We start from the raw sequence: 26,332 nt of genomic DNA, 5'->3' as shown, positions 1-26,332 counted from the left end.
CCCTGAACATCATATTACACTCATAAACAAAGAAAGCGAGATAGAAAGAAAAGAAAACTGAACAAGACATACATGTATATACACGCCCAATTCGCCGACAATTCAGAAAGAGGATAGCCTACGACTGGTGCCTCCCCTTTAAGTGTTGTTTCTTCTCTTCCGCCCTCGTAGACCTGCATGTAACTACTACCTACTTTCGCAACCCCGCAGACACAAGCACCAAACACCAGCACAACTCGAAAAAAGAAAGAAATGAAAAGATCAGCCACCAATTCCTATAACTATTCCTCTACTTATATGATCATTTTCGCTCCTTTGCTGCACTCCCCTCTCCGTCACTCTCATCACTCCCCACACTGTACCTCGATTGCCTCGCTGCACCACCACTTTCGGGGTCTCTCTCAAACATTGGCGTTTCGACTGTCAGATCCTTCAATTCATCCTCGTCAAAGCTCTCCTCACTCCTCATATTCCTCCTCTTCATACCAATCCCTACACCCCGGTAAGCGCCTTTCCCATCATTTCTGGAGTTCCTGTAACTGCGCCTTTGGCGATATACAAAAATACCCCAAATAATAGCGGAAATAGCAACAAACACGAGGGCAATTTCACCGGAGCGGTAATACGCGTCCCAGCGTGCTTTATCAACTTTCGACTTCTCCTTCTCAATGGCGGTGGTGGAATTAGGAGTGCCGCCAACAGATGTAACCGGACCTTTCTCACCACCGATAATGGAATCTGTAGGGATACCGCCGATTTTCCCGATGTCAACGCCCATGAAACGATCGAGCATATCGCGCGTACGGCGAGGGAAATCGAAGGGAACCATATGTGATGAATTGTAAAAGAGAACGTATGTAAGGTTACGTGCACTTTGGTAGTATCCAGCTGGTTCGCCTTCGAAAACCCAGTCTTCCCGAGGAGCCCAAGTGCCAGGAGCATCAAGCTCAAATCCTTTCCCACCGTTGAATTCCATAGCATGAATCAATTCCTCCGTTCCTATGTGGTTGCAAATCAAATCTTTGTCGCCAGAGAATAGTAACACGGGCATATTAGCCAATAGATTTGGCATAAGCTCGATTGAAGGTTTGGAATTCTTCGCGCGGAACGCAGAGCTAACACCACCAGCACATTCAGTCCATCCGGATTTCTTGCCTGGGTTAACGTGCAGAGCCTTTACAACATCCGGTTTCCTCAGATATGGAGTCAAATCTTTCAAATCTGGAGGCCAGTTCATTCCACAAGAGGGGTAAGTGTCGTCAAGGCGAACATCGTACATGTTCACACATCTTTCCTCTCCATTCTTCATCTTTTTCGTCTTTTCGAGCATATCTGTGAGGATTCTCTCGCAGATAGGAACATCAACATGATTGGCTCCCTTTTCAGAAAGTGTCTTTGCGCAGATTGAGACCTGTTTTTCGAGTGATTTTGCAACATCGGTGCCAGCCTCAACGATCCCTTCCTTGTACGCAAATGTCAGATAGGAAAGATATTGTGGTGCAGGATCGATCCAGCCGTTTCCAATAAGAAGACCCTCAATTTTCCATTTTGTGGCCGAGGAGGATTTAGCGTTTCGGTCAAGAATTGCCTGAGCGATGTAGGGGATATGTTGCCCGGCGTATGATTCTCCAGCTATGTAAAGCTAAATCTCTTGTAAGTTCCAGTCTAATTTTAAGCTGGGGATGTAGAGTTCATAAGCTTACATCATCGGCTTCATACTCTGGAAACAATGCAAACCATTTCTCTAAAAACTTGATGAAATGATCCGCCATCTGAAATGAAGTTAGCTTTAACTCCCATTTCTAAGATAAGAACATATCGTACCTGGTCCAAATCTGTCAAGTAGTGGTTGCTATCGACATAGCTAAACCCGGTACCGACAGGTTGATCCACAAATAGTAGATTGGCAAACTCGTGCCAACTTCCGGGGTTCTCTTCGAGCGACTGATCTTCTTTCACTCTGTAGGGACCAATTTCCATCAAAGTGCCATCCATGCTGCTACATCCCGGACCCCCGTTAAGCCATATTACGGTACGTTGCCGGTTCGCGATGTGTTTATTTTGAAAATGCCAGAAGAAGAGGTTCCCGTTCGTAGCGGCATCGACTTCGATGTGTCTATTTCGTAGTTGTTAGAGCTGGGTTGGCGATGATGGAGGAAACACGGGATAGGAAGGGATAAAGGGGAGCAATGTCAAAGTACCCAGCATGCATCTTGACCAGTGGCCCCTTCGGCTGCCCGGGAAGGGACTTCACGAAATACTGTGCAGAAGAAGCGGGCGCATCTGTAGGAGCTGCGAGAACTCCTCCTATAGCTGATAATGCAATAGCTCCGAAGAGGAGTGATGACGCTGTTAAGCGCATCTTGACAGACCGGCTCGCAAGGTGTTTAGACAAGGGATGAAAGGAATTCCGTTGGAATAGTGTTAGGGAGTTCTGTAGAATAGTAACTTAGAAGTATATCAACCTGATCCAGCCCGACGATGAAGATCAGAAAATCGTGGGGAAGGAATGACTGAAGTGGGGGAGAGTTTGGGAGGGTCGTCGTCAGCTCTAGTATGCTGACCCTTGACTTAAGATGAAGATGTTTGAACCTCGAGAAAAGCGTTCGTGGCCTGGACCGGAGTCTTGGCGTGTTCGGGCGGTGTTAATACGCCCCCTGGACCTCAACGTCGCGTTTAAGGAATCTGCTCCTTTGCAGTGTAGACCGTATTCCCCACGGCCCGATAATCTTATGCACATCTTGAGGAGGTAGGTGCTCTATTTAGATGGTCTCATCCTCCAATCATGAGCTCCGTTTTGCTGCGCCTTTCTATCAATAATTACTCCGTGCCACCTTGGGACTAGCAGTATGTACCTACATCCCGGTGTGGCGTCTATATCAGCCCTAGTATAATTTATTCGAATTGCATAAAGTTCGGGTTTTACTTCGAGTGGAATGCAGTAGTTGCATCTCCTATCGAAGATCTGAGGTAGGAACTCATGTAACATGATCTCATAACTGCGATACGCAATACCAAGAGTTTGATAACGTGTTACATAAATACATATCTTGAGCGCGTTCAACAGAGGCGCACAGATTCAGGATTCCGACTAACAGCCTATGGGACAAATTGCAAAAGTAAGAAAGAAATACTAGAATGACTACATTTAGTTGTCAGGCTCCGAATGTTCCTGCCAATGGGACAATACTATTTAACCGAGTCATACTCTATGATCTCGCGCCATTTACCTTGACTGGCTTGGTCCTTTCTATAAGTACATCACGTACTACATGTAGTACATCATGAACTACACAATGGAAAGATACATGTACTTCTTATATTATGTAAGTTGCATATGTAGGTAAATGTACCTGAATGGACATCATTATATTAATAAGGTCTGTGCCAAATGGGCATTTAACATATATGGTCCTGACCTATCAATTAATAATTGACTTCAGTATGTTTCTGGTTGCGCAGTAACTAATAATTTAAATCCATATCATATCCTCGTCCCCCACATTCTCGACAGATGTCTCGAATGCAAATAAAGATTCAGGCTCATAACTTTCAAGGGAAGGGGGCTCATTTTCGTTTGTAAAGAGTCCTAGGTCCATGAGTGGGCTTCTGGGGGTCTCAAACAATGAGGAGTCATCCTCGTCTTCCCAACCAAACAAACTGTCACTTTTGCCTCCCCCGCCGCATTCGCTTTTTTCATCCCATGAGAAAAAGCTATTTTCGTCCGCAGAGATATCATCAAAAAATAGTTCCTCCTTTTGATCCTCCTCAAAATCTTCCTCGGGTAGAAATAAGACGTCCTGCTCCTCGCTATTACACGTAGTCTTGCTGGCTATTAGATCCCCTTCAATATTAATCAAGCTTTTTAAGATACCTCTCGCCCTTCCTTTGTTCTCATCTGAAATCCTCAATAAACACCCCCACAATTTTCTTTCTGTCCCACCATTACCGCCCAGCTCTTCAATGGACCTTGTTAGCGACTTATTGTGACTCTTTGCGCCGATATTTGTGATTGCGTCGCTGATAACAGTGATGTACTCGGAGTTCTGGCTAATACTTTCCAAGTACCCAATCTTTCCTAGAATTGGTGCTAGCTGTGCTATCTTATCATTCCAGAGACCACGAATTGCCGTATCGATCTGTGGCATTAGTTCCGTAGAACTTAGCGTTCCATAGGGGCAGTAGGATTCATTTGAATTGAAGAGGAAGTTGAGAGATATATCTGATAGGAAAGCAGTAGGTATGAATTTTGGTAGGAAAAGTTCAGTAGCTGCCGATAACTGACACGTGCGAATCAGGACAACTGAGAGAAAACTTAGAAGTGAATTGAACTGATAGGCGCTATGTTTTAGTTTTCATGGGTATTTGGGCCTTACTTATCACATCTGGCCCAGGCTCCTCACTATCAATTCCACCACTTGCATCAATCCCAACTTGTACCCGCTCTGGAATCTCCAACGATGCTGAAAGTAGCAACTGAGACCACATTTCTGCTCCTGATATCCATCTTCCTAGTTCTTCTATCGAGGTTTCTTCCATATGCTGTCCGTTCCATTGGAACTTGATTTTCAACTGGAGAGCACATTTAACGCTGGGACCCGAGGGGGAAAAATGGGGGGGGGGGGTAGGAGGAAGAGCATACACAAAACCCCGATCCCCTAATGATTTCCAAATCTCTCCATCTAAAATCCGCCAGCCAACTGGAATCAGGGAGCGAGAGGTTAAGGGAAGATGTGAAATTTAAGCGAAACTTGCTGGTACTGTAATCTAATAGGAGCGGGGGAACCTCGATGGATAACGAGACGGGTATCTTGGAAGTCATTTTTAGGTATAAAACGGCTTTGGGCCTCTAAAACCTTGTGGTAAAGTAAAGGATAATTCTTCAAGGCATTCGTCTGATATGGGGAGTGTTGGTATTAGGCCGAATTTAAGATTTTAGACACGTATCACTTGCTTAACCATAACTCCTAAGATACACGTATCCAAATAAATAGTGAAAAGGTCATATAAGCGCTTAACTGATCTGTCACGAAATAGTAATTGTAGGCGAATACATTTCATTTAGTGTCAATTGCAAATATAAAAAGGATGTATGTGAATACATCTACTCCAAGAATTCAATGCTGACAGAACTTACAAAAATCAAAAGTTCATGGCCGATCCTTAAACAAACTGCCTAACGGGAGCAAACATCCTTTATGTCCCTGTCTCTCGAATGGGATTGAGTAATATACATGACCGCTCATATATCAATAGGCTAACATAAAGTTCTGACATATATATTGGCCGGTTCCCAGCACCCACAGTATGCAGGCAAAATCGACCAGCCCGATCGAATGTTTAGGCCAGCCAAACGATAATATTTTCAGGGTCCTCTTGGCCTCAACGGGATCCTAGGATCAATCCCGACTCCCAAGAACCTCACACACACCCCGCACCTCCAAGCGTTGATCGACAGCTAACCCTCCCCCACCCCAAACTCCGACAAAGCTTGGCTTTCACGTAGCACTAGTAGTCTAGTGACCTAGCCCCGCTACTCATATATTTAGTTAGTCCCATCCTCTGAAGATCTTTGAGCATGTTCACCATCAAAAAAGCAATTATGTCCTCATCCAAACTCTCAGCTTCCTACCTCCTCAAGAATACTCCAGGTCATCTATCGATCCCTTCAATTGGTTTCGGTACCTTCGATCCAAGCCTCTTCATCAATCCCACTGCGTCGAAAGACCCGGTACGAGTTGCAACGCTAGAGGCACTAGAGGCCGGGTATCGCCATATCGACACTGCATTCTCATATGGGAGTGAAAAAGAAGTGGGAAAAGCGATTACTCAGTGGATCGCAGAGGGAAAGGGTAAGAGGGAGGATCTATGGGTTACGAGTAAATTGTATGTTTGTGTGAGGTGATAAATAATATCGAACGCTGATTGGTGGGGCCGGGAACATTTAGATATAACACCTTTCATAAGCCGGAGGATGTTAAAATTGGGATCGAGATCAGTTTGAAAGACTTGGGTCTTGATTACGGTTAGGACTGCACCCCAATATATGTAGAAATTTAACTGATGTTATGAGTAGTTGATTTGTATCTTATGCACTGTATGATGCCATACCTGCTAAACCCCGATATGGAGCTTACAAATAATAGTTCCAACTGCTTATGTTCCGGGAGAAAATTATGCCACCAAGAAGCGGCCCGACGGAGGCGTATGTCTCCCATTGATCGAAGCCACAGGATTATTTCTCCCGGGAATATATTAACGTTCTTGTGTGTAGCCTGAGGTAGACATCGCTGGATCTAGAGACTTTATGTCTACTTGGCGCGCAATGGAGGATCTTGTGGATACTGGTCACACCAAAGCAATCGGGATCTCTAACTTCTCCATCCTCAAAACCAAGCGTCTCCTTTCTTCAAATCCACGCATTCTCCCCGCAATAAATCAGATCGAACTACACCCCTACCTACCCCAACATGACCTCATTGCCTTCCTCACCGCAAATGGTATTCACGCCACTGCGCATTCGCCCCTCGGCGGACGTCCAGTTCCGGCAGTAGCCTTGAACGCCCACCTGTCGGGCCCACTGACCGATCCTACGATCCTGAGTATTGCGGGTAAATATGACAAATCCCCAGCACAAGTCTTGCTGTCATGGGGTGTGCAGAGAGGGACCAGTATTGTTCCGAAATCTGCATCGAGGGAGCGAATCAGGGAGAACAGAGAGCTATTCATATTAGAGGAAAGTGACATGGTGAGGATAAATGAAATTTGGAAGGGTTTGCCGGAGGTCAAGGAGGGAAAGCAGGGGAGGAGGGCGAACGATCCGAGTGAACACACGGGATTTGATATCTACTCTGAAGAGAGAGAGGAACCGTAAGTCGAATTTGGCCGCATTAGTCGAGGCGGTGAGCACGTACCCTTCCAAGATTTCCCAGCTATTCACTTTTCAGAAGGTAGCAGTTTTAGAAGAACAAGATAAAGCGTAGAGTTTTAAAACTAGAAAAAGAAGAAATTGATAAGTCTTTCCTCCTCATCCAGGGTGTAACAATCCGCCCTACTATTCCTACTCCACAAACGGAAAGGTTGTAAACCTGCATGCGCAGCTTCCCAGCAAGCACAGATGCTACCCAATTAGAATCGCTTCCAAAACGATGATCCCTGCATCTAGATATTTCGACAGAATCCACCACGATGGCGTCTTCGAAGTCGACGTACAGTATTGACACGCACTCCTGCGATCGCAATGAACAGATGTATGTACCTCCATACCTGGATATATACTGTTCCACCCCCATGTAGATTATAACCAAAAACATACCAAATTTATCATAAGCCTAAAGTAGAGATCGGAGAGTGGAGGAAAGACCTTCTACGTTAGAGATGGTATACCATTTGCCATCTCGATTCAGCTGCGATCAGATAGATCAGTTATCACAGCTTGGCACCGGCTGTGTGAACTATGATACATGCTCTAGCGAGGGAGAGGGGATACGGGAAGATAGAAAGGTGGGTCGGCGGGGGGGGGGGGGGCAGTTGTGAGAATATTAGGCACGAGAGCAACATCATTTTCTCTCTTTCTTTCTTTCTTTCCTTCCTTCTTTTTCGAAAAAAACTCTACACCTGCATTACTATTCTGGAAACAATCTTCGTAACTTCTTCTTTCGCGCACTCAAAGCCATGTCAGCTCCAGGCGGTGGTCTTCAGGACCTAAACGCCCTACCATTACCATCAACTGATATCGATGACACTGACGTCGCCTTCAATCCGGACGACTTGGCCATCTTTACGAACACACGGTTCTTTGACTTCGATATTGGTCCTGATGACAGGCGCAACCATAATAGGGAGGGTGGTGAGACTGGAAGGACGGATTTGATTGATCCGGAGCTGAAGAATGGGGGTATGGATTTCCTTAATGGTAAGAAATGAAATTTCTTTATTCATGAACGTGAAGTCGTCGATGAGCTTGTTTGGTCCGGGCCTTTTGGCATTGGGAGCCGTTCTCGACTCTCATGTCCCTCTCCCAAATATGCAGGAAGTGGTTGGTGATCATGAGCACACCCTCATTCCTAGCATTAAATCCCCCACCACCACCACCCGGTTCTGCACACGTCTTGTTCTGTACGAATCACCATTTTGATATCTACCAATTAAGCATGAAACCTCCCGTACCCCATACCCATGGGTTTTCGGGGGGAGCTCCTCACAAAGAAAGAGGATACTCGCTATCGGCTATTTTTTTCTTCTTAAATATCTTTTTGATTACCTTATAGTAATCAATATCTATCTCCATCCATGTATCTACCTATTGATTACTTACATCAGCAAGAACATACCCCAGGGTACCATAACAGTTATTTATGTAGATCTTGACAGCTAACCACACACCTCTCTGGATATGTAGACTTTGACCCCTACGGTTATGATACGTACCCTTTTGGTCCTACCCAGCCCTCCCCATCTTCTCCAAATATCGATAGAAGCTTCACGCCGTCCACGATTTCCCCTAGTACTCGCAATCGTCCTGTCCAACCATTAGCTCCACCACCTCCACCTCCTACTGCACCACAATCAGAGGCATCGTCTCCCGGCCAGTCGCCTTATCCATCCCGCAGTAACATGCGAGCCCGAAAAGCATCAACCGCAAGCTCTTCCGACCATATTCAGTCCCCTTCCTCCGAGCAATTCGGGGACGAGTCTGTGTCCCGGGTGGGCGCGGCAGTTGATGAAGATAAACGTCGACGAAACACCGCGGCGTCAGCTAGGTTCCGTGTCAAGAAAAAGGAAAAGGAAGCACAGCTGGCAAAAGACGCAAAGGACGCTGCGGAGAAGGTCAGATTGATGGAGGCACGGATTAAGAAGCTAGAGGAGCAGAATGAATGGCTGAAGAGCCTATTGTTGGAGAAGAAGAGGGCGGTCCCGGCAGTTACAAAAGATGGTGATGGTGGAAGCACGCCTTCTGGGAACGATAAAGGGGAGGTGTTGAAGTAGTGCCAGAGTTTTTGGTTATTTCTTTTTTTTCTGTACGGGAATTTGTTTTGCTTTTGTGGTTTTGTTTCCCTTTTGGAGCATGGCGCGATTCAAAAGATCGATCGTAAGAGAATAGTGAGCTAAATGGTTAGTATAAGCTTTGTTTATTTGCTTTTATTTGATTATGAGCTTAAGTATATCTATGTTGTTTTGTGATAGTCAATACTACATGTAAGCACATCTCGTTTCTACAAGCTTGAACAAAAATGCCCTAGTCATCCACATACCTCCATCCAAAACAAAATCCCAAAACACGCCGGGAGCCTAATCATCCGAAGCTGTGTAAATAATAGAGCACAATACACATTACCATGAATTACCTCACCGAAGCGCGAAGAGCTCTGTACCCCATACCTACCTTCGATTGCGCCATCACCACAAGTTCTTGCGAAATTGGTTAAACGGTTATGCAGGCTCATGTACTGGCGCGGCGGTGGGATGCCGCGGGGAATTTCAATTGGCTTGGCCAAAGTTCGCTACGACCTGGAAGCTTGTTTTCTGCAGTGCGGATACGGGCGGTATCGGAGTTACAGGGGGTCCGCTAGGCAGCTACGCGGCCAATTCACGATGCCAAGAACCTGTGAGGATTGGATTAGGAGCGTATGGTAAAGTTCTGGCGCTGCATAAACTATTCTACCTATGTAGTTTAGATTTTTTTCTTTCTCTGCATGTATTATCACTCGATATGTGCCAAGCTGCTTACCGGTCAAATCTATCAATAGAATACATGTAGGTCTAGTACTACATTTGCCGTTATCCCTTCGTTCGTTCCCGCAATTCACAACTTTTTGCCGAAGAAGCGGCGTGGTGATATTCAGCATACTAGCTGTGATTGGATTGTAACGCTGCCAAAAAGAGAATAAACTCGTTCAAAAAACGAAACGATCTGCTGAAGGAAGGGTGACGAGCGTTACATTCACACCAAAGAGGTTCACGGAGTGAGGGTTAGGTTTATTAGTAGAGGATTTACAAGAGATTTTGCTTGACCGGTTTAGTCTCTCCAAATAGCGCCCGGTCCTGAAAACGCACGGAGGGATTTCGAAAACTCCGTGATTCTTTTTTTTCTCAATCGAGCGTGAATCGTGTAACCTAGCCCCTAGATTATTCCGAAGGTCTAGACTTGTGAAAGATACATCTGCTCAGTATATGAGGTCAAACTTGAGCCAAGAACTGACAATAGGTATGGTTTGACCCACAAGGCCAAAGAGCTATTTTTCTCGCCCCGTGGCGTAGAAGAGGTCCGCAACGGGGTTAATACACTCCAACATAGCACATCTTTTAGGTATCGATAAAGGAAGACTTTAATATTCCATTCGGTTTCCCATAGGTAGGTTAAATGTATAAAAAAGCGTGGGAGTTGAGTAATAAAAAGGCCTCATGAGTTTAATTTAAAAACGTCGCCACCACTTGGGGCATCGCATCGTTGCTCTCTTGCTTCCCGAGTTTGACCACGGATCCTGCAGATCAAGATATCATTAATGATATAGGCGCTAAACGACCATCCGATGAATTGGCTGAGTGGTCTATGACAAGTGAACTTGTCATTCGAATGCACTGCTGATGTAGATAGACCACTTCATCACTCACTCGGGCACTGGCTTTCAGGTGGACAGTGGTGGCGATTAGTTGAGAAGAGGTGTAGAAGCCGGCAAAAATGTAGATTCCCTTATTTCTGTGTCAAACGTCTAGGCGGGCGGAGTGTGGCGGTGGGTAAAGGTGTTTATGTAGCCAGATCTCCCAGAACCAGCACGTTTCACCAGCTAGAAAGTCCTAAGATGTCGATCTCGTGGACCATCAGAATATAGAGCAGGCCCAGTAGGTATATACCTGAATCATATTATTTGGAAAAAGCCCACTTCGAATTCTTCAAGATGGTGATGGATGAGCTGCAGCACTAAGCGTAAGTTGTGTGTTGTAAGTTGCAGAGGAGGCCGAGAGGAGGTGTGTTCTTGGCGCGCGAGTGATTTCCTGTGATCACATAAGTCATGATGCTGCGGCGTATTAGCGATGCAGCCGACAATTCTATGGGTCACGTGCCCCCTTCTTTGCATGGAGCCTTCAGTATTTGGTGCGTAGACCTTAGAATAATAAGTCACATGACCCATAGAATTGTCGGCACTGCTATATGTAGTATGTACCTACAGTACCGCGTAGAATCTAGCGGAAAGGCTCTGAACATATATAACCAAGCAAAAGGCGGCTTGCACGCTAGATCCCACCTTCCTGATCTACCTTAACTTCGCATCTTCAATCAACGCCCCGCCTATCAACTAGAGCTCTATCACCAGTTGCCGCTCTCTCCTCATCTTGCTGGAGCCAAAAACTACCTTTAACCTCGGTGGACGCTGGGCAGTTGTCATGAATAAATTGGCTCCGTCCTAGCTGGGACTTTGGTGTTTTCCCAGGCCCGGGGCTTTTTGAGCAAAGCTTGGAATACAAGGCTGGGGCTCTTTGTGTGGAGTAGTTACAAGGCTCTTTGAGTTGACCAATTGGAGCGTGCCTTGGGGGTGGAAGGGTATGAGCTAATATAACCTCTTATATGACAGCGCAGTATGTATTCCATTTGGGATGGCTGGATACGACTAATGGCCGTGCATCTGGATAGCGAGACTCGTTTAGATCCCATAGGACCGAGCTTGCTTAAACCGCGGTTTTGAACCATGTGCGGGATTGGGTGCCAGCATTTGACAAGTGCAGGGCTAGTTAGGTGTTTAGGTACTCGAGCATATCGAACACAGACTCATACATTCGCTTAGTGTATCAAGTCATAGGCCTAGATATAGCACTGTTGTTCAAAACTCGCTTCCCAATTATTTATCACTTTGGGATCTAAAAGAGTCTTGCCATTTAGCCAAAGCTTCTGAGCCTCTCTCTCTACTACCCGAGCTTGCTCAGGCCAAAGGCCAAGCTCGTACATAACGTTCAACGTACTCAAAATTCAACTTGAATGTCGCTGACAGTGCAATATTAATGATCACATGTGGCCATAGCCTTTACATTCGTTTGCGTGGGTAGCTACGCAGAAAACTTGAATCTATTTTGGGGTTCATGCGGAGGCTGTGATATCTTGATATCTCAATGCCCATTGACGCCTATATATGTTGAACGGGTTCTCCCCAATGTCATAAAACTTACTATGCCTACGCTATAATCACATTATAATTAAATTATAAGGAATACCAGCTTACAGCTCATATTATTAACATTAACATCTTGAAAGACACACTAAAAAATCATGAATAATAGTAATATTAGCAGCAGAGCCAACCCAGGGCAGCGCACTCGGAACAACACATCAGGCCCCAACCGTGACGGCAGAGACTTCATTGACCGACTCCTCGACTTCTTCCACGCACCCCCCAACCCACTCCCCGAAAGGCCCCGCAGCGTCTCTCCAACCTCATCCGCATCCGCCACCTCAGACCATGAAATCGCCGACAACCTCCTCTGCACCGCCGTAGAAATAAAGTCCTCTTCTTAATATGCGGGCACCGTGCCTGCACTAGCTGTACTAAGCGGCTGTGGAATTCGATGAGGCAGTTGCCGGGGAAGCCCTACGACCCGCGGCCAGTTTTTTTCCCGTGTCCGTTTTGTAGAGAGTTGGTCACGCGGGTTAGGGATGATTTGGTGGTAGACACCGCGACTGGTGGGTACCCGGCAGCGGACAGTGCGGGTGGTTGGGGGGAGGGGGTAAGGGTGGTGGAGTGGATGTTGAGAGTCTCGGGGAAGACGAGGGAGAGGTTGGAGGTGGAGATGATTAGCGTACTATAGAGTGAGTTTGCCGATGGTCAGCCTATGTAGTTTTTGTTAATGACCGCACGTTTGACAGGGTTGAGGATAGATGCTGGTTATGGTGCGAGTGAGAGAGAGCAATGTTTGGAATTTAGTAGCACTCTGATTAGATGGCATAGGTAGTCTACCACAGACTGTGCCCTGACAGTGTCTACTGTGACACTGTAGCTCTACACCGCAGCCCATGGGGTACCCATGGGATAGATTTGTGGAAGATATTTAGAGAGAAAGAATAAAAAGCGAACTTAAACCCCGTTGAAGTACGAACCCATATCTTGAATTCTCCGGGCCAGCCAATCTGAGAATCCAAGCATCCGAGATTGAGCTGAGATTGAGCTAAATCGTAACACTAAAGCTGGTATCAGACCACAGCCAGCTGCCCTCTCATCTGATAATAATGTGTAGAGGAAATCGCAGTCATGAAATATCACTCGCTCGTAATCTATCTTGGATTTGTACTGGTGAGCTGTTTGAACTTCTGACTGTCGATACCTGTCACTGCCATGTAGACACTTGGCCTATTGGCGACTATATAACTACTTAGTTTGACTCTTTGGCGAGATCAGAACCAAGTCACTGATTATCTCGTCCTACTTTTCCAAATAGGGAACTTCACACTCACCATTAATTCACCGCTCACCGGTACCACTCACCGCTCAACACTCACAACTCACCACTCAACACTTAAAGCTACTCACCCGGACAACTACAACCCCTCACCCGGGCAGCCAAAACACGAAAAAAGAAGATGTAAGTTACGTAGTTACAGCCACAGCCATGGCAGACAGATCCAGTGTCAGTAGCGCTATCTCTCGAGCTCTGGTGTTTCTGATGTATGTCTGTAGCTAGATAAATTCGGTTCACCACTCACCTAACAACACCCAGACCCCCTGCACTAGTTAGGAGGTTGGTAGTTGTTGGTTGAGGAGCTGTGGGGCAGGTGACTGTGCCTCCCAGTCTCTGTCACTGCTCAGCGTTAACGTAAGTTTTCTGTTACCCATTTTCCACCGAGTTCAGTGTGTATGGGGCACAGGGTCGTTTGGGCCATGGATATGAGGCCTCCTCCGCGCATATAGACGCCGTCGTTAGATACTGAGCGCAGATATGCGTATTGAAATCTGTACTGCCGGTGTGTATATCTATGTGCTAATACCCTAGTTGTTGAAAGGGCAGATACCCAATATATCAGGAGCTCAAGGGCTGGGGCGACTATGCTATCATCGCCTTAGTTAGCTAGCCCTGTATCAGACACAGAGCTGCCTAAAGTATTTTTACTTGTTATTTATTTCGAGGACATTAATAAAGATGGTAAGAATGGTTCTATACGCGGCTATCTAGCTTAGTACCTGTCTATAATATGCACCAATAGGTGACTATCATCAAAGCATGGGTCTTTGCACGACACCGGACCGAAATTACATTGAGCAGACAGCGCTGCTTTTTGCTGCGATATTTATGTTACCGATACGAAACAGCAGCAAGGGGAAAAAAGGGAGGAAAGCAAAGCAAAGAAAAGAAAGAAGAAAAGAAAGCCCTAATACTATTAATAAAACCCCACAAAACACCCTACCGCTCCAGAAAACAGCCACAAAACAAAGAGCCATCACTGGATCTCCGCCACCCTCGCCTTCTTCTTCCTCTTGACCGTCTTTACCGGCCCTACCCCACCTCCCGTCCCCGTCCCCGCCCCCGCCCCGCGCCCTCAGCCGCTCCATCCCCGCCCTCAGCCCCACCCTCCCCCTCACTCACCGCAGCCTCCCTCTCATCCATCACCCTCGCCCTCAACACCGTTCTGTCCCTCTCCCTCTCGCCCCTCCGCCCCTCCTCGATCCTCTTCAAGTTGGCACGCCGCCGCGCCCCCGCCTCCAGCGCCCGCCGCTTCAGCTCCGCAACGTCCCGCTGCTGCTGCGCCATCGCCGCCTTGAGCCGCGCGAGCTTGCTCTCGTAGTGCGGGATCTGTGAGAGTGTTGGTGCGATGGCGGTGTAGTTGGGGAGGGTGGAGAGAGTGCTGCAGGTTAGGTGCAGCGAGGTGAGGAGTGTGGTTTGTTCATGCCTAGGAGGGGGATGTTAGTGCGGGAGAGGAGGAAGGGGGGGGGGGGACGGACTCGAGGTGGCGGAGTTGCGCGGTGAGGATGTCGACGGCGGCGCGGGCTTGGGTCGCGATTAGGTCGACTTCCATTTTTGGGGTGTGCGGGGTGGAATGGAAATGGAGTGTCGTTGGCGGATGAGATGAGGTTCACGATGTTGGTTGTTGGTTGTGTAGTCCGATCATCACTTAAAGCACCTGGCCGGATATATTGCGGCTGTCACGTCTACATCTACTTGCACCCTGATCTATTCCAATTCTAGAATACACATGTTTTCGTGCTGCAGTTGCAGGTGCGGGGAAAGGCCTACTCTACTTTCTACACATGCTTTTGTCCCGTTTTCAGAAGTCATGAAGCCATGTCATGTCTCCTCCGCTTCCGTGGCGGTGCGGTGCGAGGATAAAGGTGGGGAGGGGGGGGAAGTGTTTTATCGATAGCAACACCCGGCTGTTGTGTATCAGCCACGAGACGATCAGACACGGGCTACAAGCTAGGCACAACCAACGCTCAAGCCGCGACTCGTAGAGCAGTGGACGGGTAAAGTGGAGCTTCTGTCGGAGGAGGGATGGGATGGGATGGGAAATGAAATGAGCGATTACAAAGTGTGCAGGTATTGATTGGCATGCGCGAGAAGGTTCCAGAATGGAGTGTCAGCAGGAGGTATGTGGGAGGTAGAGAGGTGCAGTGGGGAGGGAAGGGATGGGATGGGATGGGATGGGAGTAGCTGGGATGGATAGATGATCTTGTCTTGAGGTAGGTGGAGTGAGCAGAGCAGAGCAGAGCAGACAGTAGACAGGGAATCTCCATACACATGCTTCGGAAGGAGGCCACAGCACGTGTCACAATTGGCCCTGTGTGTTTCTGTTTCACGAACCTGGCCTGGAACTCGTAGACTCACGGTGGATCCTGTCTGTTGTCCTGTCTGTCCTGTCTGTTGTGTCTGTTCTGTCCTGTCTGTCCTGTCTGTCCTGTCTGTCCTGTCTGTCCTGTCTGTCCTGTCTGTCCTGTCTGTCCTGCCATATCCTGTTCCTGTTCTGTCTGTCCTGCCATATCCTGTCTGTTCTGTCCTGTCATATCCTGTCTGTCCTGTCTGTCCCATCCTGTCTGTCCTGTCTGTCCTGTCGTGTGCTCTTCGTATCCAGGTCAAGCTAGTTAATCGGTTTGTGCCCAGATACTCGGGCTGGCAGTAGAGTGCAGCACCCAGCCTCCCTCCCTCCCGAGGACTACTTCCACGACTCTCTTTCTCTTCTCTCATCTCTCATCTCTCATCTCTCATCTCATCTCTCATCTCATCTCTCATCTCATCTCGCTCTGATCATCCTTTCTTGCTTCTTTATTTGCACAACTACTTCACCGATTACTGCTGCGGATACCGTTACATAGCGATACACACCGAGGATATACATACACACCCACATACCATACCACACATACAACACCCCAACCACCACCACCATGCTCCACAACCCCGACGACACCCCCACCCCAACCACCACCACCACCTGGAACCCCCCGCCCCACCTCGCCGCCCGCTTCTCACGCAAGCGCCGCCGCCCCACCACAGGCACCCACTCGCCCTGCAGCGCGCCGCTCACCGCCTCCAGTCTCGCCACCACGCGCCGGCAGCTCCTCCTCGACAGCCGCAAGTCGCTGCTGCGCCAGCGCGCGCAGCACGTCGAGAAGGTGCGGCGCGCGCGGGCCAACAGCCATGAAGCCGTGGGCGCGCGCCTCCTCGCGCTGCAGCAGGCGCTGAGCCAGGCGCAGGAGAGCCGGAATGCAATCTTGGCCAAGATCGCGGGCAGCTGTGCGAGTGAGGTTGCGAAGGCGAAGAGGCTGGCGGGGGAGACGAGGGAGCGGCGGGAGAGGGAGGCGAGGGCGTTGAGGTGTGGGGTGGAGGAGAGGATGTTGGAGGCGGAGAGGAGGCGGATGGAGGTGTTGAGGGAGAGGAGGGGCGGAGGAGGACTGGTGGGGTGGGGTGGTGAGGGTGGATGGAGGGAGTGATGTGGAGGTGGAGGAGGAGGAGGGGGCTGCGACGGCGGCGGCGACGCAGAGGGTCAAGTTGGGGGGGTTGAGGGTGAAGAGTGGGGAGGAGGTGAGGGGGAGGCCGCGAGGTGCATACAGAGGGTGTGGAGGGGGCATGTCAGGGGGGAGGTTGTGAAGCGCTTCTTGGGGTTGGGACTGACGATTGAGAGCGTGAGAGATACGAGCTTTGAGGATATCTCGAATAAGTTCCGGGAGGAGGGCGTCCAGAAGGCCACTGCCCGGCTGTTGAAGCTTTGCGGGCTGCTGGGCAGCTCGGCCGCCGAGGGAGAGGTCGACGTCGAGGTTGCCTGTAGGACCTTCCTGAGTGCATATCTAATCCTGGGGCACCCAGCAGAAGTCTTGAGCAATGACGGCGAGAACGAAAAGGTAAGATGAGCTCTTTTCTTTTTTACATGTGACTGGTGCATCATGGATACTGACTCGGTTCGTGAAACAGGCGTTAATCACCAAATCCAAAGATCTCCTAATCGCTTTCGAGTCCTTCTTATCTGCGCCGACATTCCCGCCTGCAAAGCACCTGGCCGAGACCTGGGAGTCCTTCAGCACGGCGTTCACCTCGTGGAAGGCCCGTGACTCGGAGATTCTGATCAATACCATGGTTGCGCAGTATGCCGAGCTGGACCTGATCTGGCAGAAGGTCAAAGACGACACCGAGCAGCATGTAGCGGCGGACTTTAAGGGGGGCATCAGGGAGAACCAGTTGATACTGCTTGTGCGCATCCGCAGGCTTGCCGGCGAGAAGACGAGAGGCCTCATCAGACAGGCTGTCAAGGAGGCTAGGAGGACCCGGCTGCCAAAGAAGGAGAAGGGCGATACAAGGCCCCGCGAGACTCCGAGCTCCTCGGAGGGTAATACTGTCTCTACCGCGGTCACGGCAGCTTCTAGGGTTGCAAACACACCCGCGTCCCCCATCACCGACCAAGCCTCCGTCCCCATAGCCGCCCCGCCCACTGCGGACCCCACACACGACGCCTTCTCCCAGTTCTCAAACAGCGGCACCCTCAGCAACCGCCAAATCGTGCACGAGCTCGCCCTCAACCGCGACTTCAAGCTAACGCAGCGCCAAAAGCCACCGCTCGAACAGCTCGTCGAGCGCGAGGCCAAACGCGCCTTCTGGGACCTCATGCGCGACGACGTCCTCCACAACCGCAACCTCACAAAATGGCTCCCGCCCATGGCCCACTCCGTCAAGTCCAAGCTCCTCCACCTCCTCGACCCCGCCGGCTCCCTCCACCGCACAATCACCGACGCAATCGACACGGACCTCATCGCCCAGCAGTGCCAGCACGGCACATACGACCACGAGCGCTTCTTCGCCTTTGTCCTCGACCTCCTGCCGCGCATATGCTCGCCCGCCAGAGACGCGGACGTCCAGGCGCTCCGCAGCCACACCGGCGACTACATCGACCGTCTCCAGCGCCTCTTCGACGTCCTCGAGCTCCTGCAGCTCGACCACGCGAACTTCCTCCTCATGATGTCCGCGCAGTACGTCATCCCCGAGGCGGCGCCCTACGAGCGCCGCCTCTTTGCCGCCGACCTCGCCGCGGGCCGTACTATGCTCAGTCGCACAACGGCGTGGCTGCAGGCCGCTAAGGAGGCGAAGCTGGCCGAGGCGGCGGCGAGAGACACGGAGGGCGTGCACCACCCGGAGAGCCGTCCGACGCCGGTGCAGATCTGGAACCATGCGTTCTTGGGGCTGATTACGACGCTTGACACAACGCTGCTGACGGTGGATACGGCGCCGGAGACGCTGCATCTCGATATCGACCGGCTGAACGGGTTCCGTGCGGCGTTCCGCGCGGTGGTGCTGGGTGCTGCGATCACGATTACGACGAAGAACTTGCTGCGGCGTGATGTGCGGTCGGGCTGGAAGGCGCTGAAGGAGCGTGTTGCGGCTCTACTCCTCTCTGCGGAGCAGCGGGGTGAGATGGGGGGGAAGGAGGTGGGCGAGGGCATCTGCGCGTTCCTGACCGAGACGGTTGCCACGCCGCGGGGCGTGCTGGGTCATGTTTCGGGCGCCGTGGGGCGGATTTTGGGGCGGGGCGGGGCGGACCCCGTGGTGCGGGTTGTGGAGGGACGGGTGAGGGGGTTTGTGGCGGCGAGGCTGGGCGCGGAGGGGAGTAGGGAGAGGGTGCGGCTTGCGACGGGGGGCGGGGAGACGTTGAGTGGGTTTGGGGTGGCGGAGTGGATTGCGGAGGTGGGGGGGTTGGTGGAGGGGGTGGTGGGGTGTGGGGGCGTGAATAGGGAGGTGTATAGGGAGTGGTATGATGGGGTTTTGGTGGAGTAGTGTGTGGGGGAAGGGGGGAGGGGGTTATGTGCGGTTTTGTGTGTTTTGATTGTTGCTGTTTCTTCTTGTTGCTTCTTGCTTGTGTATGCTTGGTGATGCTTGCTTCTTGTTGCTATTGCTATCGGCATGATGGTTGCTTCTGGAGGGTTAGGTAGCTTAGCTAGTTAGTTAGTTACTGAGTTACTGAGTTAGCCGGGCCCAGACAGACTGGTTGGTGGAAATTGTAGCCACTGCTTATGAGTCCCTTTTTTTTGTGCTTGTCCTGCTCCTGTGCTTGTTTTTGTTTGATCTGCTCTTTTTTTTTTTTTTTTTTTTTTGCTTACCTGTCGATCGTGCCTGTGATTGATTATAATTGTGGCTTGCTTGTCGTTCTGGTCTTTGTTGTGCTTGTGCTTGTGCTTGTGCCTGTGATTACCTGCACTCATCTTCTTGCTCGCTCTGCTCTGCTCTGCTCTGCTTTCTGGACTTGCTTGGTACACCGCGTTCCTCCGTTGCATGCACACACACGGTATCATATCATTGACCCTACCCTCTCTCTATCTCTATCTCTAGCTCTAGCTCCCCCGCCCGCCCTGATCTGGGCTCGCTCTTAAGATCTGGCAGATTCTGTACATGTAGTCGGTCTTGGCTTTGGGGTGGTTAGACTGTAGACTGTAGACTCTGCTTAATTATAGATTCTGGATTCTAGACTAGACTAGACTAGACTAGACTAGATGCTGCACTGCGGCTGCTGTATCATACGTAGGTTTAATTAGAAGTGGAGTGTGGTATAGTAGAGCTAAGATTATTTTGAAACTTTGTGCTTTTTTTTTTTTTTCAATTTTCTCGGGTGGTGGATAATATTCTGGTGGGCCTGGGGCTACATACATACATACATACATGTAGCTTTGTAGCTTTGTAGTGATTGGAAATTGCCATAGCTAGTGTAAGGCTGCGTGCAATTAATGAATTAAACAAAAAAAAAAAAAAAAAAAGAATTAGTGGGATTGGTTGGGTCGAGTGAGAGTGTATGATGGCGCGCGCTAGTTAGTCAGTTACGTTGGGTGGGTGTTCTAATAATTGGTGGGCGTTGTGACAGGTGGGGTGGGTGTATGGTAGCGGGGCCTAGGTATGTACTAAGCTATTTGGGGAGGTAGTAGTAGTAGTATCTATTATTGGGTGATGAAGTATGATGAAGTACATAGCTTGGTATTCTTGGGTGGCTGCTGCTCGATCTCACATAATGTCCGCTAGATGTACATGCCACTGCGAGGATTTTGACCACTGTATGGAGTTGTAAATCGAGTACACTACTTTTATCATCTAGTGAACCGTACATACATGGACCATGTGTAACTACATAGTAGAGTACATCGTGTAGAGTACGTGACCGTTCTAATCATGAAGAAAGAGAAAAGAAAATTCGTGACAAAGAAAAAAGACATCATTGCTGGAGGGAGTAAAAACTCGTATGCAGATCTACATGAAACTCTTTACTGAATGAAAAGATTTGTAGAAGTGAAGGAAAAAATTAACGAGATGAACTATGCAGCAGAAAATTATACTGGAAAAAAAAATGTTACAAAGGAAAAGAAAAAAAGGCGGAATCTACGCCCTGGTGCGGCTGCGGCTGCGGATACGCTTGAGGGCGAAGTACGCCATGGTTTTGTCGACAACCAGGACTGTGAGTGACTCTGTTAGTTTTTTGTGCTAGGTTTTGAAGAAAGGGAGTAGTTGACTTACCAAAGATCATGATGAAGCAAACTGTGGGAATCGGCCACGGACCGCCCCACATGAAGTTGATATAGCTATCACGCTTGACGGGGTTGAAATACAAGCCCAACATCGAAATGAATGTCAAGCTTGCTGCGAACCTCAGGCCAATGGAGACATAATCAAAGACATCCATGTGTCTCCTGACAATGATTGCAAATACTCCATACAGGAGAAACACAACAGCCAGGGCGATAAAGAAGTACTGGAACACAAGGTCAAAGACCCTCAACATTGCGGTCAGCTGTTGGGTACTATCGGTCTCTTTCGGTGCCTTGATTCCATAGTACTCGCCAAGGCCTGTGTACGCGTCAAAGAGGATTGTGTGAAGGTATGACTCGTACTCGACAGAGGGGTTTGGTGCTGCTTCCATGGCGTCAATTGTGGACAGGATTTTTGAGTAGCCCTTCAGAACCGACTTCGAAGTGCCGTCTTCGTAAATGATTTCGAAGATTTCGCGGAAATATTCGGCAAGGCCTGTGGAAGTCAAAGGTTCGAGTAGAGTTACGGTGGCACCGATATCACTTGCGAGTAGGTTAAAGGATTGCATAGTTGTAAGCTGGCGCAGACCTTCGACGACGAGAACAAGGGAAAGATGGAAGGGGAAGTGCAGCATGGCCCAAATCTGTTGCCTGATGGTGCCATAGTGAATATCGCGAGGAGTGTAGTCGAAATAGAACATCCAGAAAAGATACTAGTTATTCGTTTAGCCAATATACAAAAAAATAACGCTTGATATGGAAGGTAAAACTTACGATGACGCAAAGTGCAGCAGCGACGACTCCAAAGCTCGACTTTGTCCATCCAAACCCTTTAACGACGGCATTGATGGCTTTCAGCATGACAATAATACCCTCTCCAAGAATAATGAGTGTCAACAGTCCCATGCGCTCTACCAAATGCGTCTTCTTAAAGCTTACGGACTTCCAAACGCTCGATGTTATGATAGTTGCAGCAATCTCGAATGCGGCCATCGCATACCAGCCCAGGTACGACTTCTTCTTCGTGGCCTCCTGGAAACCCCAAAACATCTAGACGTTTCACAGTCAGCATCCGTCCAGCCTCAACATAAAAGAAAATCACTCACTCCCAAATATACACCAGCCGAAATGAACATCACAATCGCATGGATCGCAGTTGGAATTACTGCCTTTCTCCTAGAACGCCCATAGACCATGATCACGATATACTGAATCCCAAGGACGATTCTCGAAAACATGAGTGTCAGTGTCATCGTCTTCAGTGATCTCACACTGTAAACGTCGTCAGGACTAAAAGGATCCCAATCAGTTGAGACAGAAGAGAATGCAGCCATGACAGCGAAATGCATGGCTTTGCAGACGCGCTCATAGACCGAATCAACAGAGAAGCGGACATCCAGAAGAGTAACATGCAACCAGGTAAACCAGAGAATGATGAAAAACAGAATGTAGGATGACAAGTCTGCTCTATAATATTAGTGTCTATATCAGCGGAAAAGAAAATGGGGGGGGGGAACATACTCCTCCATTCAGTGATATACTGAACACCAGTGACAGTAGTCAAATTGGCCACGAAGAAGAGATCATAGAACAGCTCAATCGGAGTGGCTTCTTCAACCTCAATATGCTCCTCAAGAGTCTCAATTGCTGCCTCTACTGCTTGAGCCTCCTCGGGATGCTTGGGGGTTAGTGCGTAATTCGCTCCCTCAGCATGATGCCCATGAGGATGCTCATATTTGGTGAAAGGGTCAGCAATCCAAGAGAGGAGCTGCGACTCCCTCATGTGGATGATGCCCCTAAATTCCTTTTTTAGCTATTTGATGATTGAGATAAAGATATAGAGAGAAAACTTACTCTCTACTTAGTGGAGGCAACATGATTCTAGCTTTTCAGTGCTTTGCGCCACCTAATTCTAGAAATATATTTGGTTGTGTAGATGTACTTCACGAAAGAAATCCCACACAGAAGTTCAATCTCGTGGTGTATGAGATTCAATGATGATGTTGTTGTTGAGATGTTGTTGATGATGTGAGGTGAGGTGTACCGGAGAGAGAGAGGGTTGGTCGACTTTATACGCGGGAAGCTAAGCTTTCGCCCGCACAACCAAGTCACAGTTTTTGTTGTTCCGAAACCCCACTAATCTTATCTGGGCCGCACTGCTTGGTCACTCCTCCCTCCCTTTCCCTTCCTTTCTTCCTTTCTTCCCTCTGTCAAGCTACACGGCTCAGCCCTATTCCCTTGTCTTTGGGGGTTGGAGTAACTGTGTATATGAGCGTTATAGCTCCCACGTGTTGATTGATGGTGGGAGAGAGTAATCGTGAATAGAATAGCAGATGTCAGGGTTACGGGCCTGGGCTAAAGCTTGTTTCGAGGTTTCAGCCCCTTATTGCTGGCATTTATAGAACTACGTTACGGATGTTTGAAGGCTCATGTAAGGATTATACAATGCGTAACTAGAAAAACCGAGATCTGGTGGTGGTGGTGGGTAGGTAGGTATGCTGTGCCTACTTTGTCCAGGGTCTTTTGTAAACGCCAGCACCATGCATAGAGGCGAGCATTGGCAAACAGACACAAGCATTGGCGTATCGGACACTAAGTGTGGACTGGGTATATGATCATCCCTCCAAGTCCCGATAATAACATCAGCATCCTTGCATCTACCTGTACCTAGGTACGGTGTCGGACAGCCAAAACCAGCCGGCTAGAGCAACCACCGACTCCCCTTCACCCCATCGACTTTCAACAACGCAACACTTGTCCAGAAATAATGTTCTTTTGTAAAATGGGTCTAATCATGGTTTTAAACATCCCCATAAAAGGGGATTTAAAATAATTAAGAACTGGCTGCACTATGACCTCTCAAATATTTGGTGCAATCTGCCCGAAAAAAACATAGGTGTGAAATAATAACTTTAATAGCTTTATGCCAAGGCGGCCACATTAATTTGGGATAATTCTTACCATATTTTGATAATTAGATGATCATTATTACCCGATTAGGACTAGTTTCTGGCTTGAAAAGAACATGAGGGTTGATTTTGACTGTCCGGCGCCGACCATGAGGCCACTAATGTCAAGTAAATAAACAAATTTGACATTATGGGTGTAGGAATAAACGTATCAGACCCTTTCACACCTTCGTTCCAAGCTATTGCACTCCCGATGTATTCACCCATCCAATGCTACTGTCGTTGCAAGGATCAAACCGGTAAGTTACGGCAGGAGTATTCGTATTTCAGCAGTTCTGACCACACCTACTGGGCGCATACGTACTCTACCGTTGCCGGTGCACTTATGTGTCTAAGAAAGTGCACTTCTGGCCAATTGATAACATATACCAGCCCCACGGTAATCATAGCAGACAAGCTTTTCGAGGAAGCGATGTGCTCACTTCAGCCTCACCGGCAGGTATGTGTTGGCAGGCACCGAGACGGTGTACTCTACCATCTGATGATAGATGAGGGCCTTCGAGAAGGGCAAATGTACCTACATGATGGTTTTCTCTCACCAAGATACTTGTATGTAGAAGCTAGAAATTAAAGTACACACATACATACATGTAGTGTAAAAGTAAGTATATGTAGTTTAAAAACGCCGTGCAGGGACATACGTCAACAATATTGCGAAATGGTTCACGCAGTCGCAGATGCTTGGACAAAAAGGATTGTCTCAGGTTGCGGGTGGTAAGTATCTGGACAGTCCTACCGAGCCCGATTTGGGGTACTGGGCAAGCTGCACCAACTTGCATCTCGCGAAACGACTCACTACTCTAGATCATCAGCTCTCACTCGATTAGCTAATCAATTCTTAACCTATTGGAAAGGTATGGGCTTGGCAACTTCATAGATCACGTCTCTACATACGACATAGAGCGCGAGATAACTCTTGAATCCCACAAGTCTAAACATAAGAGCCGATTACTCCGCACCGATGCAACCACACGCTAGAGCTGACTCACCGAGTTTGCATCTGCTCAATAGATTAGTAACCGCGGGATAATCGGGTAATTATGCCCGTCCGGCGGCTACTGTCCAATCAGTGTATGCAGCACCCAACGTTCAATCTGCACGTGGCTGAGCCTTCCCATCCCCATCCTCCTCATTTACTGTACAGTCTTTTACCGTCTCTTGAGGAATACTGCCAGTTGACCAACAGGGGACTTTGGGCCAATAGAAATTAAAAGGACCGGAGATCTCGTAGCTTGGCAGTTGCTTGACTGTTTCTTTCCATACTTGGAATCCCTGTTCGTCAAGTGGCAGTATTCGTCAAGAGACGGTAAAAGACTGTAGGTACATATCTCCATACACGTTTTCTTCAGGAGATGGGGTAAGTCATAATTATGTAGATTATGAAAGATATACATATTCTACACAACTGACAGGGGCAGGGGATGGCTCATGCTCAAACCAATAAAATACAGCTATCAGCTGCAGACGATCAAAGGGTATTTTAGGTTCTTACTGGTGTCCTGCTTCTTGGTGATACCTGGATGTTTGACTTTCCCAGTGGTCAGTTAAAACATATGCGAACCACCATAGCCTTCAAGTGCCGAACTACCCGAAGGGTCAAGCCAATGCACCTCCTGTAAAGAATAACGTAGAGAAATCTAGAGCGTATGTACGTGTGTGGCTGAGTCCGATCCTAGCATATGCTTTCAAGCTCATGATCTGATACACCTCTACTCCAAAACTATCAAGTCGAGGGTTATCGTAGTGACGCAAGCGCGTCCTTGGCAGGTATCTACGCGGTTACAGAAACTACTCCACCTTTCCGCAACGAACTTCATCAAAGAAGACGGAGTACGGGGTTTTGGCACCTCACCGAGTGTCGTCGGACTCTCTATCGGATATCACGGAATCAAGGGCTTGGCTATTTTTGGCATGGATTTTGCGCGCCTGGCCGGTCGATTGGTCGGCACCGCGTTGTATATCGAGATCTGCTCTGTTCCATAATTGCGGGGTTTATTATTTCGACTAACAGTGGGACCCCATTTTTGGTCGGTTAGGCAGATCTGAATCTTACGGATCTTTTAACTACATGTAGTGGCTCATGATGGCTTCAGGACCTGGCTTAGTGCTCGAACGCGGGGCGGGGGTTTCCATTTACACAAAAGTATGACCCTCAGAGGAAATTGGGGGGTCGCTCCTGGGGAAGACAAACTACGCCAAAACTGAACTTCTTGGTGCGGGACACCAGCGTGCAACACCACAGATACCCTCAGCTTCCCCACGCAACCGTGTCTAAGTACATGAAATCCCGCGGTAGGCAATGAATCAGCCTGTGAAATATCTTCCTGGAATTAGAATTACACTCCTCGCATCGGTTCAGACATCCATTCGGCCTATTTTACCTTCCGCGGGAAA

The 26,332-nt window shown here is 48.7% G+C and overlaps 8 protein-coding genes across 8 annotated transcripts; 4 read left to right on the top strand and 4 right to left on the bottom strand.

Moving 5' to 3' along the window:
• Positions 1 to 301: 301 nt before the first annotated feature.
• LAJ45_05391 (uncharacterized protein) lies at positions 302 to 2,362 on the bottom strand (the record flags this gene model as incomplete). Its single annotated transcript, XM_046114962.1, has 4 exons — positions 302 to 1,642; positions 1,704 to 1,772; positions 1,825 to 2,116; positions 2,202 to 2,362. The coding sequence occupies 4 exons, from the start codon at positions 2,360 to 2,362 to the stop codon at positions 302 to 304; spliced, it is 1,863 nt and encodes a 620-aa protein (XP_045971999.1).
• Positions 2,363 to 3,473: 1,111 nt separating this feature from the next.
• Positions 3,474 to 4,488, bottom strand: LAJ45_05390 (uncharacterized protein; the record flags this gene model as incomplete). The annotated part of the gene is made up of 2 exons (XM_046114961.1): positions 3,474 to 4,303; positions 4,377 to 4,488. The coding sequence occupies 2 exons, from the start codon at positions 4,486 to 4,488 to the stop codon at positions 3,474 to 3,476; spliced, it is 942 nt and encodes a 313-aa protein (XP_045971998.1).
• Positions 4,489 to 5,602: 1,114 nt separating this feature from the next.
• On the top strand, positions 5,603 to 6,874 carry LAJ45_05389 (uncharacterized protein; the record flags this gene model as incomplete). Its single annotated transcript, XM_046114960.1, has 5 exons — positions 5,603 to 5,886; positions 5,949 to 6,025; positions 6,077 to 6,097; positions 6,147 to 6,205; positions 6,275 to 6,874. The coding sequence occupies 5 exons, from the start codon at positions 5,603 to 5,605 to the stop codon at positions 6,872 to 6,874; spliced, it is 1,041 nt and encodes a 346-aa protein (XP_045971997.1).
• Positions 6,875 to 7,188: 314 nt separating this feature from the next.
• LAJ45_05388 (uncharacterized protein) lies at positions 7,189 to 8,988 on the top strand (the record flags this gene model as incomplete). The annotated part of the gene is made up of 4 exons (XM_046114959.1): positions 7,189 to 7,250; positions 7,341 to 7,503; positions 7,702 to 7,915; positions 8,402 to 8,988. The coding sequence occupies 4 exons, from the start codon at positions 7,189 to 7,191 to the stop codon at positions 8,986 to 8,988; spliced, it is 1,026 nt and encodes a 341-aa protein (XP_045971996.1).
• Positions 8,989 to 12,262: 3,274 nt separating this feature from the next.
• On the top strand, positions 12,263 to 12,508 carry LAJ45_05387 (uncharacterized protein; the record flags this gene model as incomplete). The annotated part of the gene is made up of 1 exon (XM_046114958.1): positions 12,263 to 12,508. The coding sequence occupies one exon, from the start codon at positions 12,263 to 12,265 to the stop codon at positions 12,506 to 12,508; it is 246 nt and encodes an 81-aa protein (XP_045971995.1).
• Positions 12,509 to 14,478: 1,970 nt separating this feature from the next.
• LAJ45_05386 (uncharacterized protein) lies at positions 14,479 to 14,998 on the bottom strand (the record flags this gene model as incomplete). The annotated part of the gene is made up of 2 exons (XM_046114957.1): positions 14,479 to 14,872; positions 14,925 to 14,998. The coding sequence occupies 2 exons, from the start codon at positions 14,996 to 14,998 to the stop codon at positions 14,479 to 14,481; spliced, it is 468 nt and encodes a 155-aa protein (XP_045971994.1).
• A 1,363-nt stretch (positions 14,999 to 16,361) lies between these two features.
• LAJ45_05385 (uncharacterized protein) lies at positions 16,362 to 19,236 on the top strand (the record flags this gene model as incomplete). Its single annotated transcript, XM_046114956.1, has 3 exons — positions 16,362 to 16,884; positions 16,957 to 17,315; positions 17,386 to 19,236. 3 exons carry the CDS (start codon positions 16,362 to 16,364, stop codon positions 19,234 to 19,236), a joined length of 2,733 nt encoding a protein of 910 aa, XP_045971993.1.
• A 1,587-nt stretch (positions 19,237 to 20,823) lies between these two features.
• LAJ45_05384 (uncharacterized protein) lies at positions 20,824 to 22,846 on the bottom strand (the record flags this gene model as incomplete). The annotated part of the gene is made up of 6 exons (XM_046114955.1): positions 20,824 to 20,897; positions 20,959 to 21,682; positions 21,744 to 22,019; positions 22,076 to 22,431; positions 22,491 to 22,765; positions 22,824 to 22,846. 6 exons carry the CDS (start codon positions 22,844 to 22,846, stop codon positions 20,824 to 20,826), a joined length of 1,728 nt encoding a protein of 575 aa, XP_045971992.1.
• Positions 22,847 to 26,332: the final 3,486 nt, after the last annotated feature.

Source organism: Morchella importuna (assembly GCF_003444635.1).
Source record: "Morchella importuna strain M04M26 chromosome Unknown Morimp01GS014, whole genome shotgun sequence".
Taxonomy (NCBI): domain Eukaryota; kingdom Fungi; phylum Ascomycota; class Pezizomycetes; order Pezizales; family Morchellaceae; genus Morchella; species Morchella importuna.
The sequence above is the reverse complement of the archived record's forward strand: the minus strand, read 5'-3'. Positions and strand labels throughout refer to the sequence as shown.